The following is a 20,847-nucleotide window of genomic DNA, read 5'->3' as shown; positions in this document are numbered from 1 at the left end:
ATAATTGGAACGAAGTTGCTGCGATTGTTCAATTTTCTGACGATCAGCTGCCATTGATTGCGACTATAGAGAAGCTATCGATTCGGTATAATTAATAGACAACTGTTAAGTACCGTGCGACGTGGAGAATCCTAATTACGCGAAGCCGAGGAACGTGCTATTGCGTTTGCAATTAGCATCGAGTACGACTCGACCACGAAGCAGTTTCGTCTTCGTCGTAAACCAAAATCGGGCATTAGCCAATATTTCGGTGATAAAATATTTTATCTCTGATTTAAAACCTACGTTATCCATTCGCCGAGTCGACGAATTCGGAAGATTTTGGAGACTTTTAATCTCGCTAAAAGCCCATTTTTCGTATGTGAATTACTTTCTATATTGTTGGGTAAGTTGCCGATACACGATACACGATATACGAAAGCTCGATAGAAACGATCATACCACGTTTCGCGAGAATTCGTTGGCCAGCGTTTTTGTTTCTCTTTGTTCGGAAACAGACGTCGATTTTCAATATGTTTTTGCACATACTGGCCTCCACCCCAACCTCTCGCGCTTTTCAATTATCGTACTTTCATATGAAAGCTTCGCTTTATACCGCGAGCAGAAAGCATCGCATTCTTTCTTAAGAATCGGTATTAAAGCTCGTTTATTGATGGACGTTCTCCAGTGTACACGTATGGTTGAACCTGAAATACAGTCCTCTGGCAGATTGGCTTCCGTGACCAAGGAAAATTGAATACCCTTCGATAGCAAATTCTCGTATGCAAAGTTTTACTTAACACCTGTCTTCCTTTATATTGTATCGAGGAATGATATATCGCATTTACAAGTACTGTACATGTACCTAAACTCGTTGGCAAATAAACAATTTATATAACAGTTTACCAATTTTACTCGTTGGTTCAATTTTCCTCACTACCTATCATTTTTTGTTTATGTGTACGTTTACGTCCAGATCGACAGATTCAATCGATAGGAGTTCAGATAATCGGGCATTAAATGAAATTTCGCTTATCACATTTAAAATATCAATCGTTTGAACATCGTGACAGAGATATTTAATCTCGAACAGTATTTACACACTTAACAGTAAGTATATTGCTAATCAAACAAACCAACGACGATAATCAAGGTAAACGAATCAACATGACAAATTCAGAATTTTTCATAGATCTGTAAATTCACAGCGACGCGTTCTTCTTCGAAAATTTGAATGATATTTTTCTAAAATATATGGATAAATCCTGGAATTATGTATTTTCTCGCGTACCTTTCGTTTTAATCTTGTTGAATACAAATTCTGCGTTTCGTTTACTGGCTCCAGCGTAAAGTTTCTCATGGTAGTTTGATTTTCCGCTTACATAAAGTTATCCCGAAATCGATAGCGAACCTTATGGCAGCGCTCTCACACTCGAACCAATTTGCGTGGTTCTGCGTCGCTTTCTATTTAATAAAGAGGCTTTATCGGCGGAAATCTTGAACTCTGTCGTGGTAGTAACTCGTTATCGCTTGTTTACACCCGACTCTGTTGAATGCTCGCGAGGCGCGTGCACCTTGAGCGTCCCGTGCAAACTCGCGTGAAATTTCACGGCGGCGAGTTGAGCGAGATTAAGGTCGTCGAGGAGTTAGTAAGGCGAGCAAAATGAAATTAGAACGCGTGGAATATTCGTCGATAAAGGCTGGCGGTCTCGCTATGCATCCCTTCTTTCCCATTTTCAGCAGTTTTGCTCGTTCGCCATGAGACTCGTCTTTAGAATTATAGCGGAGAAAGACAGAGATAAAGAGAGAGGAAGAGAGAGAGAGAGAGAGGGGGGGGTAAGGATTGTTTCGCTGAAAATGACCCGGTCGGTTGGAAACGGAAGCAACGAAGAGTCCATTTTCTGCGTAATACGGCTTTGCTGATTTTCCAGGATGACTTTCCTTCCTATTTGTCTATGCAAATACGAAATACGAATACAAGCCGCGAAAATGCAATAGTCATATAACAATCGTCTGTCGCGCGAAGCTGCAGACTATAGGCGAACGTGATACGAAAATACGCGGATTGATACGGAAATCGCATGTACCGTTGACGTTTCTGTTTGGTGACACAGATTGAATTATAGTAGAAATTCCTGTACATTTCCATATATGTTGTTTCGTCGATATTTTGCCTTGGTTCGTAGTGTAAATATTTGCCTTCATACCTTGGCATTTCACTGTCGACTATATCTTATAAAATTGACAAATATGATGTTTGATTTCCCCTCTGTAAATATCGCACGGTCGTTGAACCTTGGAGATGAAGTTGTTTCTTCGATCATTTTGGTGTTCTCTTCGTTGTTTACATGTTTCTTATATTATTTATCGATTTTGTTAAAAATTTGAATACAGTTGCAAACGTAATGGCAATTCCGACTTACGAATTGGAAGATTCCACGTCTTGCAGATTGTCTGTCCACGTGTTCGATACATCGATGTTTTCTCTAACGAACAGTTATGCGCCTGTCTTTGTTTCTTCGCCGTATAAATCTGGTCTTAAGTTCGTCGCCTGAAGCCAATAGCGGAACATTCAAAGTTCGTTCTGCCATGGGTATTACTTGTGACGTAAAAATCCTACGGAACTTTCGTCGCGATTAACCTTAACGAAGGTTTTTGCTTATCCGAGTTTTATTTCGGATCGATAATCTGTCGATGACCAGCAAACTAGCCTGACTGGCAAATATTACAAACTGGCGAGAGTAGGACGGTGTTGAATTAGATTTATGATATCTTTAGCGGTTGTTAGCTTATTATACGCAACGGGACAAATTACGGCCAATGAAAGGCATTGTCGGTTCAAGGTCGTAAACCTTGCGTGTCCAGTTTACAACGTGTTTTATACTTTTCTACGGCACCTCGTCCTAAAATGTTTCAGCGAAATATAAATTACATTGACGAAGTTCGTATGCCATCAAGCGAACAGTTTCGACCGCCAAACATTCCTGTCAAATTCGAATTCCTTTGCAAACGGGTATTTTAATAGCGTGCGATTCCACACGATTGTTCTTTTTCTCATTTTAGAAAGGTACCGTTGCAAATCACAGTGAGCGAGTGTAAAGAATTCCGCGTTAATGTTTGCGCGATGGAATTCTTCGCGTACAAACCCAGCGAGTTCACCAAAGAAAATGCCGTTCATCGAATACATTTCCTCCTAATATCGAACAACTCGTTGTTTTGTGTTTGCCGCAAACGCAGGAACGAAGCTGCCCTCGCGGCCTGTTGGCTGCGCGCATTGTTCTGCTCTAATAATTGCGTTCACATTCAATTGGTCGGAACGAAAAGGTTCTGCCACGTCGACAATGATTTAGGATCGACTGAATCGCCTTACTGCGGTGATTAGACTTAACTGTACTTGTGGTTAACTGTACTGTACTAGATCGTGCGATCTATTCCTATGACAGGGTATGACAGTTTCGTGTCGTTACGATATTTCATCGTCCAAAATTGTTTGACTATGATCGACTACAACCTCGTGGTTCTGCGAATGCTCGACTTTCTTCGACAGTCGTACATAGCCCATACTAAATTATACTACTCTGACGTGACAGCATCTCGTCACCCCTTTTACTACATTATTATATATACTTATTTAATAACGATGGATTAGAGTAGCATGCTAAGCACATCGTGACGAAAACGTCCTCGAATGCTCAATTTTTCTCAACGATCGCGTGCAATCTATTCAAAAGTGTTTCACTATAATTGACTGCAAAGAATATCTCTTTAAATGCTTGATTTTTTTTTCGTATAATCTTTTTCGGAAGTGTGTCAAGCTTTGCGCGAAAGGAGGTCGTGGAAAAACTTCTATCAATCATTTACATAGTCTGGTTTCTGCAGTCTAATCGTTGGAAGATATTAGAAAGTATCGAACGAGGCAAATGAATTTTTTTCTCCGGACGATATACCGTTGAACGAGTATTAATGCTCGGGAACGTGCACAGAATAATTTCGCGAGATCTCGGTGTACCGTGTTGCAACTGATATTATAATTTCTTTCGGACAAAAAATTCGATCCCCATCTTCACCCTCCTCGAGGACTTTAATATCCATTCATGCTCTGATGCCAGTTTCAGAGGGACGCATTTTCTCTCTACTCCCCCTCGTTCGTCCCTCACTTTTTCTTTCGTTTTTTACCTGTCGCTTGTCTGACGACAACAAGGTCGATACTCTAACCGTAATCTAAGCATTATGATAAATGGATTTCACTAATCAGACATTAAAATCCATACACGAACCTTTGTATAACTGCAACTGCTACGTGATTGGATCGATTAATGCAACGTGACGATTTTGTATGTGTCTGACAGGATGGTCGGTTCACAGTGAATGTGAAAGTTGAAAACTCTGGTAGACTTATGTAAGTTCGATGGTCGAATTCTTTAACTTAGCGCTAGCAGAAATATGTGGTACAGCGTTAAAAAAGGATAAAGAAACGTCGACTTGATAGTTTAGGATTCCATTATCCGTTCGATTCATTAAATGTAGATACCGGGCGCTAGATTGTTCATCGGTTGGATGAAAGGCAAGCGAAACCAACCTTCGCACCTTTCACCGTGGATGAATCATTCGCGATGCACATCTGAAATACGAAATTTAAATTTGCCTTAATCTCTGCTGTCAACGTTATCGCGTGTCTACAGGCAGAGATCTGTCCTTGGTATCTTTCGGCGTGCAAGGTTCTATGACCCACGTGTTGTACGTTCGAACGCACGTGGCTTACGGAAACTGTAACGTAGCTGAATAGATCGTGTAAACAGCGCTCTAACGTGGTGTATGCAACTCGTTGAAGAATTCATAGGCAAAGGGGTTAAACGTTAAAGCGGTTCTCAGAGGTCGTGGTCATGTGTACGCGTACAGAGAGGAGACCCTTTCTCTATAGGAGAATCGCGGTGGCCCAATTATCTTGTCCGCTATGAATTACTTACTTACAGCCTCGTGGCTGCACACTGGCATCTTTAGCGAGGTCTCCTAAGATGAAACTTTCCACGTACCTCGCCTTAATTCCATCAACGACGTCTACCCGACGCTGGTTAGGGTAATAAAAAAGGGAGAAAATTGCGGGGCAGAATTTGCGGCGCTTAAGAGCGTTGTTCATTGGGAAATTTCAATGCAACCGTGAGGCGAGGTAAAAAGTTTCTTCGGGCCAGCTTTTGCACTCTTGAAAAAAACAGAGTAATATCGTTCGTAAGCTGTGTAGTAGAAGGCTTGGGAAATTAAGTCGGGAATTAGCGGTTTCATGAAACGCAACCTTGGCGTGGCCGAAACTAATGAACGATAAGTAAAATCGAGGCGGAGCTTGGAAACAAATGGACGGAATAACCGGTGGTTCGTTGTTTCGTCGGTGTTTCTAGTTGGGAGGGGGGGTGGTGGTGGTGGTGGTGGTGGTGGTGGTATATGGTTCTCGAGAAAGTTGGTTCGATGTAGAAACTAAGTCATTACAGAGCATAAGCATTGTTCTTGCTGTTAATCTCTTTATCAGCACGTGGCTGGCAGCCGGCCAATCGACTTTCTCCTTGACTCCCGGGACGATCTACGACATCTTCACCTTGTTTTCATTCTACTCGTTTCTACTCCAACGTTTCCGCCCGGTACGCGAATCAAACGTAAGCATTCGCTTCTCTATCGCGATAACAATACGACGACTGTGAAATTTGTATACGTATGCGCGTATGTATACAAATATTCTCGTCTATTTCGCTTGGTTTATGTTCTTGAATACGAAAGATGATATTAACGAATTGTGTAGCAGAGTTGAGTTACAAGCACAGCTCTTTATTTTGATATAATAAGAGTATAATCCATGAAAACTTTATACGGATAAAATATTTTCATATATTTCGTTTGATTCGCGAATACGAAAAATAATACGAATGGACCTTTTAGTATTTGCCGAGAAATGTGATTCTTCGCTTCTCGATTGTAATTACGATTCCGATTATAAAGACCATAAATAATATATACAAGGTTATATACGTGATAGGTGTTTTCATATATGAATTTCGTTTCCTCTGTATTCTAAAATAACAAGGCCAATAATAACGAACTTTTTAATACTTCAACAGGAAATATATTCCTGAATACTCGCATCTGTATAATCCTAATACATATTCATATCTTATAATGTATATTTTACAGCGCGAATTAATCCTTGGAATAAACCGAATTCTCGTAAAATATAAAATTTTCTTTGCAATTACGATCGTATATGAAAAACGCTCAGAACACCCTGCGTATTGTTGTTCGATCGTAAAACAACGAGGACAACATGAACAACCTCGATCGCGCCGACAGTTCCGGAAATGAAATCACGGCGGCGAATCATCGGAGCTATAGATCTCGCGAAAATTGATCAGAAAACGAGAGCGTCGACGATGGTATTTTTTTCGTGGCGGTCAGGCGTGATCCATTGAGCGTGAAACCACGTGGTTGGCCAGCGGCCAACGCCGAGTTATGTTTATAACAACGTATTACGGATTCTACGTGGGATTCACCGCGCTTCGTAACTGCGATACTATGCAGCCTATATGACGATGCGACATACCGTCAGAAATCTTGGACCGCGTTCCCGCCGATAGCTTCCTCTTCTCCTTTTCCTCTTCTTCCGTTTTTTTCCGTTCTCAACGAGATTTTACTTGGACGCATGCCCGCGCCGACTCTTTTTACATCTTATTCCTCTTGTTTCTCGAGGATATTTGGAAACGTTTCACCGATCGGCTCGATCTACTCCGTTAGAGTTTCTTGTTCAACGTTGCACGCAGCAGCAGACAGACCGACGCGTTTTTAAACGAGGTTATCACGACGGTCGATCGAATCGATTTTTTCACAGTGAAGAAGAAAGGACGACGATCGATTCGGTATTTTGAGAGCGTAACGTTTAATTCGTCGACCCGGTGTATTCTTTTCCGAATAATCCGCGCAATGCGCTTAAAGTTTACTCGAGCGAATCGGAGCGTTAATCCTATTAGAGAAGAGATTATTCTCTTAATGTCTCACCTTTCCAATACTTGGCACAGTCTGCGCCGATTCTCCGAACACCTGGAAAGTTGCAAATTGTCGACGACTCTCGTTCTTTCTTTCGTTCGTTCGTTCGTTTTGATAGGAAATCCCAACTTTTTCGATTTTTCCGCTGAAACTTTATCGACGCTCGCAATAAAAATTGACGCGGAAGTCACGATGGAATTTAATCAACACGCCCCTGTTTGCAACACTTCAAAAATAGATTGGCGAAACAACAATGCGACGAGAAACTCGAATTGAAATTTAAACGATATTTACCGACTGCCTTTCGGCACAGAAGACCAGTTAATTGGGGCCGCTCCCAACGATGAATAACGAATGTTAATTTCTACCAGAAGAAACTCGTCTATTCAATTATACGGCCCTTTTCACGACCTCTTTGTAAGTCTTTTCATGTTAGTTTTTCCAGCTGAAGCTTTCTCTCTCTCTCCCTCTCTCTCTCTCTCTTTCTCACTATTTCTCCGAATCCACTACACTGGATTATTTTCCGTTAAAACGTAATGACTCGAGACCGTACAATTTTCTTCCGTTACGATTAAACGTTATTTCCATGCAGCGTAGTATAGCCGCCAGCTTAAATCGTACGTTATAAATATGAAACACTCCCTTAAGCCATTATCGGAGCAACCCTTGTACAGTTTATCATGGAAAATTTGCATGTGCTCAAAATTATAATGCTCTTTTGTTTCTCTACAGCGTTATCATTCATCGTGCTAAATTTCATTCTGTTTTAGTAACACCTGTCATCAGATTGTGAATCTTTATGCGTTTATAAGAAATACGAATGCTCAAGAATATGTATAATATGCAAAAACGAGTGAAATATGCAACAGTACTCGTTATAATATTCAGATAAGAATAACGTCTTAAATACCTTAATCGAAATAAAAGTAAAAATTTCTTTTAATAATCTTTTATGGAAGAATCGTTAACGCAAATTTCCGAACACGTTTCAAAGAAATGTTTGTTTCTTTAACACCTACGATCAATTTTTCACGACAATTAGCAAAAGTCCAAGCCGTGTCAAAATCTCCTAAAATAAGGAACCGCGTGTGTCGTCGAACTTGAAGAATAAAGTCACTCCACGTACATTTCCATCCTTTTCCATATCAAGTACCATATTTTGGAACATAGTTTCACAAAGTGAGATTCACAAGCGTTTCGTTCCATTCGCATCGTCAGATTTTTCGCTAGTAAAATTCCATTGTGACATTCATAACGGTAGTTTATATACGTACCATGTATTTCCACTATTTACAATACTCGATATCGTGGAGATATATCGGGCTATATTTCATACGTGCCCAAGTTTCGCTTAAATCGTGTTTAAAGCAACCAAGCACCGACACGCTATTTCTCTATAATCGATGGAAGCGATATTTCGTTTGCGCTTTAAGGGTTTACGTAGGATATGCAACACCTACCAGTCCCTAAAGTGTCTCGCCGTACTATTTCCGTCGCTTTCGGTGCTGTCGGAAAAAGACGCGTGGACGTGTATTAATAGATTGCCCGAGTACGCATCCCCAGTGACATCGCGCACCATCGAAATTCAGCCAAAATCGCAGCGTGAATTTCTCTTATGCAATCGATTCGACCAGTACGAAGAGCAACGATATGCGCAAGGCGAATGGAAGCTGCTCGCGAACTCACAACCACGCTCGTGTACAATCGTCGTGATTGAATCGCAGATTTTTCGAAGAATCTTGTTTCCATGCAAACCACTGCCAGATTTTTCTCCGAGCTTTTCTTTTTCTCCTTTATATATCGCATTTGCTATTCCGAATACTTACGAGCGTTTAGAACGTCCATAGGTATACTGACAGTAATAAATTTAGACTCAGTTCTACAGCTGTAGCTATACTGATTTTTTTTACTGATTTTATCAGTTAGCTGTAGCAGTTAATTTCGATAAATTATCGCCAAAAGAATTTTTTACCAATAAAAAATAATTTTTTAATACTCTCGACTTTTATGGTACACATGTCGCGTTTCCATACTTTTACTGGTTATGTTACAGTATCGTGGAAATATCTCGAACCATCTATTATAATGGCGATTGAATATGCTTTTAAAAAAGATCTCCATGTGTCTGCATATATGGAATATAACGTTAAAGTAATTCCTTTATAACGCTACCTGTTCATGGCTTCTCGTGATTCATAGAATTCTTTGAAAATGTTGTAGTAAATAGAGTCCTGATCCGTGTGTCATACACTACATACATATGTATATATAGAATTAAAGTAACATCACGTGTTCTTTTATTCATTTTTAAAAGCGAAATATTTCCATTTATGGTAGACGATTTCACATTTTTCTACAGTGCTATATATCGAAGAAAGGTAGAACATTTCCATCTATGGTAGATGGTCTAACATTTTTCCACAGCATCGTATGTAGTAAATACGTTGTCGGTATTTTGCTAAAACGTTTGATTACGTTTGTTTCAGAATCACGAGTATGGCGGGTATGGAGACGAACCACGACGTAAAAGGTACGTTACATAAAATTCATATTAATTGAACCTTGAAATTTCTGCTTTTTCATGATAACGTAGATGTTTCAAATGATCGGGGAATTTGCATTCGGATAAATGGATCAGAGTATAATCGTTTTGAACAATATCTTAATTACAATACCGCGTATATACACTCGTTCTCTTTGTCCTCATTCAACAATTGATCTCATAATGTAGCGTTGCGTTGACCCATTACCTTATCTAACAATCTGTTTTGTTCGAGAATAAGGTCCCACTATAGCGAAACTAGCACTCTAATTAAGAGCGTAGCGTAGAAAGACAATATCGTACGATATAGAAAAATGACAAAGTCGATCGGCCAGTCTAAGGCTCGAACAGAAGCGAAATATGATAAATTTTACTCACGACGAAGCAGGAGTTATTATTTTGTCGAAAGTTTCGAAATCGGTTCGTATGATTCATCGAGTCACATTGGACCGGGGCGAAACGGCAAAATGTGTCTCTTCGCCGAGTTCTCTCGTTAGAACATCTCATTGGCGAATGAAAGTTAACGCAAGTTCCATAGAGAGGCGAATATCGCTTGATAGCGAATTCTTGCCGCTCTGAATCACGCTTAACGCTCGAGTTAACTTCTTATTATTAGACTTGGCCCGTGTCGACGCATCGGATCCGTCTGAAATTTCGGTAACCGTCTGCAACGTTTTAATTAATTTCATCATACGCATCTTTTCGTCCTTATCACTGATCAATTCCACGCTGGTCAGTCGTCGGTTTGTTCGTTTAAATCTTTGAGTATGTAGTAAGTCGAAACAAAAAGTGCTAGAAAATACTTCGACGTTAACATTGTGCGGATAATTTCGCATGGTTGCAACGATTAATTTACATCGACGGAGCTTCAACTAGGACAATACAAAGCAATTTATCGAATCGATACGAAGATAACTGTAGAAAAGCACGATAAACTTTTCTTTTTATCTTTTTTGTTTGGTTCTTTGATTTTAATGCTATTTTGTACTAAAAAGATTATGGAGAGAATAGAACAATTTTTACCAACGTGGGATTGATCGACGACGAACTGAATTTTCAAACTGTTCTCCTTAAAAATGTAGATAATGTGATTCGTGTTATTTCCCTGCAGTTTTTCCATACTAAAAGTTCTTAATTCGTTGTATGCTTCTCACTCGGTATTGAACGTTTAGATTTTAGAATCTAAAACACATAAAGCGTCAAGTTTCGAATCACTTGTTATAAACGACGTGTAACTATATAAACGAGCAAAATCGATCCACAATCGTTTTGTTTATGCTGAAACGTTTCACCTACGCGTAGTTATAAAAAGAGATTCATGCATTTTTTCACGCAAACGAAGCTTTGCGTACATTTACATACTCCTAGAAGCGTTAAGGCCAGAATTATTATAGCGTTAGAATAGAAAGGAACGAGGACCAAGGGAACGAATCTATCCGATAGGGCGACCAATTTTTTTACTCCGCGTTTTGTCGTCTCTTTTCTACGTTTGCGTTCTACTCGAAGGTTTTTCGAGGAACGAAGTTTAATCGTTTAGAGTAGAAGCAACAGATTCGCCAGAGAATTGGTCACTTTGAATTGCAGAACGGAAACACCAGAGATGTCTCCTCTCTCTCTCTCTCTCTCTCTCTCTGTTCTTTTTCTTCTCGTGGAAAAATGGATAGATGGTTGAATTTCCAATTGGTTGCAAAGAGAGGCAAAAATGGGAGAGATAGAAGTGGAGAGAGAGAGAAAGGAAGGAGAGGGAATCTATTGATGTCAGGCATGAAAAATGTATAGCCAGCTATCCTTCAATAGCCGATTCCCCTTCGTTGTATCGCGCTGAATCTCGGAAGAAAATTACCGGATTGCGATTTTTCTTTCGTTTCTCTTTCCGGTTAATCGAATATTCGTGCTTGAATCCTTCGACACGCGCAACTTGTGATTTAATAAAAAAATTTCGCCAACTGTGCACCGGCTGATGCAATTTGACTTGAATTCAACGTGTCGAGCCCCTCACACCCTTCTTCATCTCTGGAAATGCGGAATTTTTCGTTGCTACCGTGACTCGCTAAGGGTTCGCGTGGCGCGATACAAAGCCGAGATATATCGAGTTAGCGTTTCCAACGATTAAATTGTTACCATTACTCAGCGAGTTTATCGTAAAGAAAAATTGCCACGTGTAGGTTTAACGATTAATAAAACACGTGGAACGAACGTTGATCGCACGTTGTGTTTTTTCTTTTTCAGAGAAGACAATAATAAACCGAACCACGTTCTCCTCTTTACAATTATCAACCCAGTCTACCCCATCACTGTGGTAAGTGTTTTTTTTAAAAAAAAGTTTCGTGTTATCTTTATACTCGATGGAGAAGATATACTAGCGAGGTTATAGATCGAAAGATTAATCGTCGATATTCCTTAAACACGTTTATTTAAAAATATGAGTGAATTTTCTCGGTTGCGAAGGTTAATCGAGAATCGACGTATGAAATGCGCGTATCGCTTGAAAAATAGCACTTTGTATATTTCTATAATAGGATCTGCTTTCCAGATTGTATACTAGACGTCATTTATTAAACGTATGTACTATAAAGAATGAAATAATTATCAATAGACACGATCCTGATGAAGATCTCGAGCATCTACGTCGATATATTTCACATTATTGTTTCAACTCTTGGAACATATAAACTTTAACATCTGGTCGATTTTACAACCTCGCTATATCTGCTCTATCGATGGTACTTACGCGTATAGACGGTATTTGTTCGATATACCTATAAATTCATACGCGGTGCCTTTGAACTTTCGAACATATTGTATTTTCTGTGCGTGATTCATCGACGCGAATGTTTGTAAATGCGATCATCGGATTCTCTGCGCGTATTTCGCATACGCCTGTTAAAACGGATCAAAAGGACGAGCAAGACGCTTGTTTCGATGACTCTTGACACGACCTACGCTGGACGATCGTGACCACTAGACAATTACGTTATCGATGACGTGCGAGAGAAAGAGTTGTAAAACAAAGATCGAAAGAGGAGAAACGATAGGGAGGGGGAAAGGTGAAGCTAAAGCAGAAATGGAAAAGTATTGGAAACGAATGGCAGGACAAAAGTTGTTGGCACAACGCGAGCACCATACGTTTCGCAGGCCGTCGCACTGCATTTTATTTCTGTTTTGCGCCAATAATAGATGAGCCCTGTCGCTGTTTCTGTCTCACGAATGGTCGATGCCTGTGCGATCTGGCATTGTTCGCACTCCATCCATTTACGAGTCTTCGCATAGCTCTCCGGTCACAATGCTTATTTTCTTTTCTTTTTTCTTCCTTTTACTTTTTGTCGTTATCTACACGGCAGACGCACTAATTAAAGAGTCTCCAAACCGAAAGCTTTTACGCGCCGCGTTCTCTTTGCAAAGCATCCTTCTCGTTTCCTTTTCGTTCACCGTCTCTTCGACGTTTCTACTTGTATTTCCGACACGGTCTATCTGTCTCGCTTGTTTCTCCTAGGATAACCAACAATTCTATTTCAATTATCCATAAACTGTACGAGGAATGTTAGAAAGTCGATGCGATACTTCGATACTCGTGAAAACGAGTAACAAAGTCTCGGCCAACGAACCAGAAGCTACATCAATCAATTTCGTAAGTACGTAGAAAAGTACGGAAAAATGTGGCGAACATTGTTGCAAATAGTTTCTTTTCTAAACTTATCCTAGAACTTTCTGTCGTCTGTGTTATCTTCTTATTCGTCTTTAAATGAAACGCTCTGTATATTACACTTCTGCCTCTGACTTCTCGCATAAATATCCATCTTAAAATTATAATCTTGCCATATCTCGATCGGTCTAACCATAGACTCGACTCGCGTCGATTTATACGCACTTATGTAGTTCTATTATGGAGGCCAGGAAGGCGGTTGCCACGTAGGGTAGCTTTCTCTCCGCCACGAATCACCCTTTGTCATGATTCACAGCGATGTGATTTAATGACACGTAACGCGTAAGCGGAGAGACACGCGAGAGACACTCATCGGAAGATATCAGACCGAACGGTTTCTCCAATATAAGTTTTCGGTTTCGTAATTTGATTAAAAACTTCTCCTCGAGGGAAAACATTGTCCATTGGCGAGAAACTAAAAGAGAGGAACGAAGTTCCTCGATTCTTCTCCGTACTCGTTATTTTTCCCACGTTGCTTCCGCTTTTCATAATCCCGCTTGAATACGAATTCGAACGAAGAAAGTTAGAGAGGATTTCATTTTTCATATCCTGGACGTTGGATAATAGGTATCTACGTATAAGTCTGTTGGAGAAGTAAAACGTTTAGGATCGTTTATTAAAATCTTCCTCGGCGTTTCGTTGGACCGAGTCAGCAATACGGAAAAGCAACAGCACGGAGCAGCTTTCGAAAGCTGATATCTCTAACGTTGAAATATTATGGCATTTCGCGATATCTTATCGATATTTTCTCAAGGTGTAGCTCGAACGTCGAACCGTTCGATTTCTTGCATTTGGTTTAACCGAGATATGCAAATTGTTCTCGATGACGTGGAAACCTTTGGCGGTAGGTTCGGAGCTGATAAACGTCATGTTCGAAACGAAGCTCGATAGGTTGCCTTCTAAACATCTCTGGTTTCACGAGTTTGTAGCAATTTGCTCTATTTCGTTGTTAGTCGCATGATTCGATAAACAAGCTCGTATCGTACGAAAGAAAACTTACAAAGAAGCGAATACATTGCGCCTGCAAGCCACGTTCTATTCATCACTGTAACGCGAGGAATTTATTGGAACTGGGATATAATGCACGCTAAATGTTCGTCTTTAAGTCTGTTGCACACTTGGGCGCACGTGTGTCGGCTCTGCGCAAACACCAGGCGTTTGTCGGATAGTGCACTTGGAATTTCTCGGTGTGCTCACGCGACGACTCACCTCGTATTTTCGGCACAATTAGAACGAATAAGCCGATACATCATCGTATTTGCGCGGAATTTAGCTAAACGCTCGGAATTTGGCTGAGTTGCGTGTTAAGCCTATTACACGCTCGACGGATGTAACGGACGAGTAAAATGAATCAACCGGATAATATATGCGTTTCACGCTCTTGAACGTATACGTAACTTTTTAGAGCTCGCTGTAGAGAGGTCTAGGTGACAAATTTTGAAGGCACGTATGGAATAAGCCGTTGCCAGGTTTTCGCCGTCGCTCAAAAGAACGACACCATCAATCACGCGGCTCACGGTGCGTGTATACGAATCGAATACAAATTCGCGAACGTGCGTTCGAGATAATATACGAGGCCGATTTCCCGAGTACGTATCTAGTCGCGTACAGTAGCGTCCATGGTTGAGCGAGTTTCTAAATTAATACATTCGACGGTAGCAGGAGTTAATACAGCAACTTTAAGCTCAAATTTTTAAATTCTACTTCTTCGATCTAAATTTACAAATTTCAAACTTTCAAATTCAAATTTTTAACGCTGTCTGCTGTAATAATATCGATACGTTATTGTATATCACAAATAGATTTATGCGATCGTCGCTGCAATTTCAGATTCCTATCTTTCGACTACATACATTTTCTATACAACTACATACGAAATTTTCGAGCAAGTAAACTTCATTAACTTGACCAATTTTACTATCTTGTCGCGTCGCGTAGACTATTATAACGTCTGGATATACTACGTGCACACATACCTTGTACTTTATACGTGGCATCAAGTAGGCGGAAAAGCAGCCTACCGGTCGTTGTACATAGCCATGAATTTTCGCGCGCTTTAATTCTGGCCATAATTCATCCACCGGCCCCTGTTAGAGTCAGCGGATTAAGATTAACACCTTTGCCGTCTAGTACCAGCTACTCTCGCCTTTTTGCTCTCTTTTTTTTTTCTCTTCCCTCCCTCTTTCTATAGCGTGCTTTTATTTCAAATACCGAACTACGTTACTTCGAGCTGGTTTAGAATGTTATTTTAGAGTGACGGCGCTTCGTCGAATTTATACGCGGCTGTTTGCTACTCGCGCATCACCGATATCTCCCTGGATAGGTCCAATGAAAATATTTTAATTGGCGGAGCCACGATCCACCGTCGCTTGGCTAAATATGAGTTTGTCGATAAAATCCGCGTTACTCCACTAACTGTACTCTAAACCGTGCTACAGGGAAGAAACGATAAGATCTTTCTCGAGAAAACCTCATTCGCAACCGCCGTATTTTAACGTTGACCGATCGCGACACGGTATCTAATAACAGCCATTGGCTATCGTCGCCCTATTTGTTACAGAGATCCATTCAATGAGCTGTAGCATCCTAACTGCGGCTATATACATTTTCTCGTGCGTTAAGTTACGTCAGGTTAGCTATATTACCCGAATCGTTAAATTCGTTCTCCGCAACGTTCAATTTATCCCGCCATAATTTGCGTCGCGAAATGAAGTTTCAAGCGGGGAACCGGCCGGTATATCCGAAGTTGCGGGCCTCTACTTCGTGCCAAAGTGACACGAAGCTAGAATTATATTCCCATACGCGGCGGCAAGACGTTCTACGCGGTTTTCGTACTGTAGATTGTGCGAGCATCTGGTACAACCGGCTGACGTGTTTTAATGTCCACGACCTACTTCCACCTTTGCCTGCTCACCTTTTGGGAGAAAGGTGATCGTACAGAATGCCATTTCTTTCGCGTTTACCGCCGATTTCTAACTAACAACTGAAACTACTAAGACTCGTTGGCATCTGACGATATAGGAACTACGTCGTTTCCTGTCTCATTGAAAACCATCGAGTTTCGCTGTTGAAATGTCGCGTTAAAATAAAAAAAAGGAAAAGAACCCTGGGAAAGGGACGTGGAATAAAATTCGAATCACTAACGGCCCTTTGACGTTCGTTTCGACTATGTTGGATGGTAGCTTTATAATACAGTTTTATAATGGTGTTTTGATTTTGGTTGAAATGGAACTAACCGCGTGTTATGGTGCCATTTCCCACTTCACGTTTATTAGGAAATTCAAAATCTTTTATTCAAACATGGCGCGTTTTAATAGCGTATTCCACTCTTCCTTTCCTGTGAATTTTACTCTTTCCTGTGAAAAAGGTTTCTTTTATTTATGCGAAGAGTAAAATGCAATGTTTATAAAAGGTATTTGCATACCATTGTATCTACTATAGTATTTACGTACATTAAGATTCTAGTACATTAAGTTTCGTTTCATCTAGTAGTAACGTTGTATGACATAAAGACTTACTATGTTCTGCGTAGGATTCATGAAAAAAAATGAAGAAAAAAAAGAGAACACTGTATGCCATCAAATTAATATCAGCGTCACTCTGCATATCGGACTGCCTCCATGGTCACTAAAAAAACGACATTTAGCCAGAACAAGGAATGTTTTATTTCCGAGCAAACAGTTTATCTCTGGTCTCGTTTTGAACGGTTTGTATTTTATCGAAATTAATCGCGTGTAGATCTCGATCGCTGGGTAAACTGCAGGTAATACGATTGAACGAACATCGTTAGGCTAGCTTGTGACGCGAATCGATGACAATTTTTTTTTTTTTACGCGAACGTGTCACAGTGGCGTTTGAACCATGCAATCTCTATTTACGCACAATGGAAAATGTCGGAAAATTGGTGAGAGAGCAAACACACGCGCGGTCGGAGAGCTTGCAGCGAATATACGAGGTTGTTAAAAAATTTCTGCGGATATTGCAATACGTCATTGCGTCGTTTCTACGTCGAATCGCATTCACCCTCGACCCTTAAAACGGTCGTTCGATCTTTAATATTTCTGCCGCATCCCAGCAGAGAGATGGCGAAGCAACGCTGGTTTTTTAGTTTATTGCCCGACATTGTTTTACTCCGGCGGTGAAAATCTGTTCCCTCATGGTGAAAAAGAGTAATTCCCTTGGCCTCGCGTAGAATGAAAAGGGATTAAAGTGTTTTTGCTTACGCTCCACGTAGATTCCCTCCTCTTCTTTTCGTACAGTTTGCCGAAAATGGAACTTGTTGGATGCTGCGTGATGTATTTCTTTTCACGATTTCAATTACGACCGTTCATTGTCGTGGACGTTTCAAACGGTTCGTAAAGAATTAACAAAGACGCGTGCACTCGCGATTTATAGAAACCGTGTTGACGCGATGTTTCGTTCAATCTCGCGATAAAATCGTTTACCACGGTTCAACAAAATTCAACTGGTGATTTACGAGAAGCTGTATGTCTATTTGATTCTTTCAATGGAAACTGAAGTATAGCTTAAATGTGACAGATAATGAAAAACAAACACGATTAGAGGATTTTTCCGGTAGAAAAATTGTGGATATCAACGTTAATCAAGATTACACGTTGTTTAATTTGTCTGAAGTTTACTCGCGGACTAACGGACTAAACCGAACGCAGAAAATCTCCCCCGTTACGTTTTACAAACGACCGCCTTGTATCTCCGCCAGCCTGGAAAATAATTAAACGCGTGCAATTAAACCAGATGCATGGCGTAATGCAAACTCGAAGATAAAGGAAAGCTCGCGATAGCGGACAAGAACACGAAACTTTTGCCGTTGGATTAAATGGCCTCTTCCGTTTACTAAGTTTACTTTCGTGTTCTCCCAACTTTTGTCGTTTTTTCTCTTCCGGCACTCTTTTTTACATTTTTTTTTTTTATCTCGATGACCAGTCGTCCGAAATAAGCTTCAGCAGCTCAAGTTTTAGCAACGCTCGGTAAAAGACCCGAAGCGATTTGTTCTGGCGAGAACATTTTCTACAATTTGAATAGAAATCCACGAGTGTGATCCGGTTACTGGTTCGAACGTGTAACCTTATCGGCTCGTTTCACCGCTCGTTCTAGAGTTGCTCGAGCACGATCGAGAACTTATAGAGTCGAACTATACACCGTTAGCGAGCTTGGCTCGCATTTAACCGACTCTGCCCTCTTTGGTCTTGTGGTTTCCGATGTTTGCGCAACTTTCCATTCGCGGGCGTACAGTCTAGGATGACGCGAAAGAAAGATCCGCTTGTTGTTCGACTTGGAGCTCCTTGAAACGCGATGTTTGATAGAATAGAAATAACAGACGAGTTATATACGCATCCTGTCGACTCGATTTCAGCTCCACGAGATCGAACTCCTTCATCGGCGATGAGAATTGTTTTTCTCCTTAATCGAAGTCACTCGTGAGGATACTGCGATAATGTGTTTCCATTCACAGCACGTGCTAACATATATATACGTAGACAATTATAGAAAACAAAAGGTTCACGTAGCGACATTTATGGAATTAATAAAATGGGTACGTCCAACGCGGGTAGTGCCGTACCACGTAGCATTTATTATCCTTTTTCGTAAAGGTTTCAAAATGATAATTTCATTGCACGAAAATAAATATAAAGTAGGGCTCTATTTATTCAAACGGAATTTTAGTTAACACCCAATTAATCGGTTAGATCCGTTTATCTGAACGTGCAGGCTTATTACGTGAACGACTATTAGTAGACGGAGGAAAGCGACTGTAATTTTTATTATTTAAATCGAAATGCATGGAAATTGTAGTTTTTTTACAGAAATCTCGATTAAACTCGCGAAAGGATTAACATTGGTGGTTATACGCTACGCTTTTCCGTGGTAAGAATGCGTAGAATCACAGGAAAGGGTCGTGCGTTTACAGACGTACGCACAGGAACGACCGGATTCTATCAGAAAGCTTTGGAATCGTTGAAAAATCCTGTTCAATAAAAATCGACTATACACGGTCGATTGCAATTTAAAAGGGCGCACCGTATTGTGGAGGATCGAGAGCGTTCTCGTGGACTTTCAAAGAATCGAACTTTTGAGGACAGACTTCGGCAGCACTTTAAGAATGTTCGGAGCAAATAGAAAAAGAAAGAAGGCTTCCGATGTTAGGTACTTCTGCTTCCTTTACTCCCACTTGTTTTCTACTTATAAGCTACTTCCTGAAGGGCGATTCTTTTATCTGGCAAACTTATAACGCGGCCATATCGCGCAGTATTTTAGGCAACGGAAAGAAAGTCGTATTATACGTATATATTCCTCTGCATATATATATATTCAGCTATTTACAATGATGACCCTATTACGGTGTATATCTGCTGGAAATACTCTTAACGTAGAAATTATTGCAAAATAATTTATGCGCCTTTAGTTAATGTGATAATTTCTTTTTAAACTATTCTTCTGTTTGGATAGTTGGGACAACGAACGAATAATTCATCGTGATAAAATTGAAATCTCAAACGGAACTTAAATTTTGAAAACGCTCAATTAACTCGACTAATGAATCCTAGCCAATTTCCAGATCGAGTTGAGTAAACTATGCATAATTCCAAATTATACCGGTTGTACCCGATTGCACATGCGTTTACGATTAAGATGGATCATCGTTCGGACATGTGACCGCCCACATGGTGCACAGATCCGTGGGTATCGAGACGTTCTCGGAAGGAGCGGCCGTACAATCGTAATGATAGACGACCAAGAACCGAGTGGCGCTTTGGTCTTGGTGTCGCGTAGGCAGGAAGATAATTAGGGAAGCTTGGCATAGAAGCGCCCATACCCATCGCAGCTCGAAACATCACACGATAAATTGTCGCACGGATGAAATAAACGAAAGTCCCTGGAAATAATGAAAATGGGGTACGAGCCTTTTGACGGGTACGAATTTACTGCATGGACGATAATGAATTTCCGCGATTGCCTTTGGCCTCTCTCTCCTCCTATTTGCATCAACGCGACGATTTCCATCAAAGCGTGGCATATTTATGCGCGATGTCGTTGTCATTCTTGCTTTTTTCGCTTCTTGTCGCCAACTGTGGTTTTCATTCGTTGCAACAAGGCCAAATAGCTTGCGCTAATGCACCGGCATGACGATGGAATTTTTCCTGCCTAATTACACGTTGTTCCTCGATCGAACCTAGCAAATACACGGTACTTGTCGGCACACGCGTCTTCGCGCGATAACATTCAATGACGATCAGTCACGCGAATCGTTTGCGTCGCGGAACATTTGTCTCGTGACCACGGTGACAGCGAGCGTGGAGGGCAAGGTCGTATTGTCAATCGAATACAAATCAGCATCTCGTATCGGAATCGAGAGTCGATCGAATCGCGTTGTTCAACCTCGCTATCTTTCTCTCTCTATCCGACGAATTCGAATTAAGGGGAGAATTATTTCGGAATCGATCGTAATTGATACACGAGATGGAGTGGCGTTGCACGTCAGCGAGAGAATATTTCGTCCCGCGTATTCCGCCGGCAGCTTTCCAATGTAATAAATGCCGCACGACGGTCTCCGTGAAATCGATTAAAAGTAAACCGAGTG

At 40.7% G+C, this 20,847-nt stretch overlaps 1 protein-coding gene across 2 annotated transcripts in view; it reads left to right on the top strand.

Annotated features, from left to right (window-relative positions):
* The window catches only part of LOC100748934 (heterogeneous nuclear ribonucleoprotein L), a 153,305-nt gene that overhangs the window by 8,762 nt on the left and 123,696 nt on the right, over window positions 1–20,847 (top strand). For both annotated transcript variants that reach the window (XM_012386190.3, XM_012386191.3), the window contains exons 2-3: window positions 9,489–9,532; window positions 11,774–11,843. In XM_012386190.3, the coding sequence (XP_012241613.1) occupies window positions 9,489–9,532; window positions 11,774–11,843 (114 nt within the window). The remainder of the gene's footprint in view (window positions 1–9,488; window positions 9,533–11,773; window positions 11,844–20,847) is intronic.

The sequence above is a fragment of the Bombus impatiens genome, unplaced genomic scaffold, assembly GCF_000188095.3.
Source record: "Bombus impatiens unplaced genomic scaffold, BIMP_2.2 scf_0377, whole genome shotgun sequence".
Lineage (NCBI taxonomy): Eukaryota > Metazoa > Arthropoda > Insecta > Hymenoptera > Apidae > Bombus > Bombus impatiens.
The sequence above is the reverse complement of the archived record's forward strand: the minus strand, read 5'-3'. Positions and strand labels throughout refer to the sequence as shown.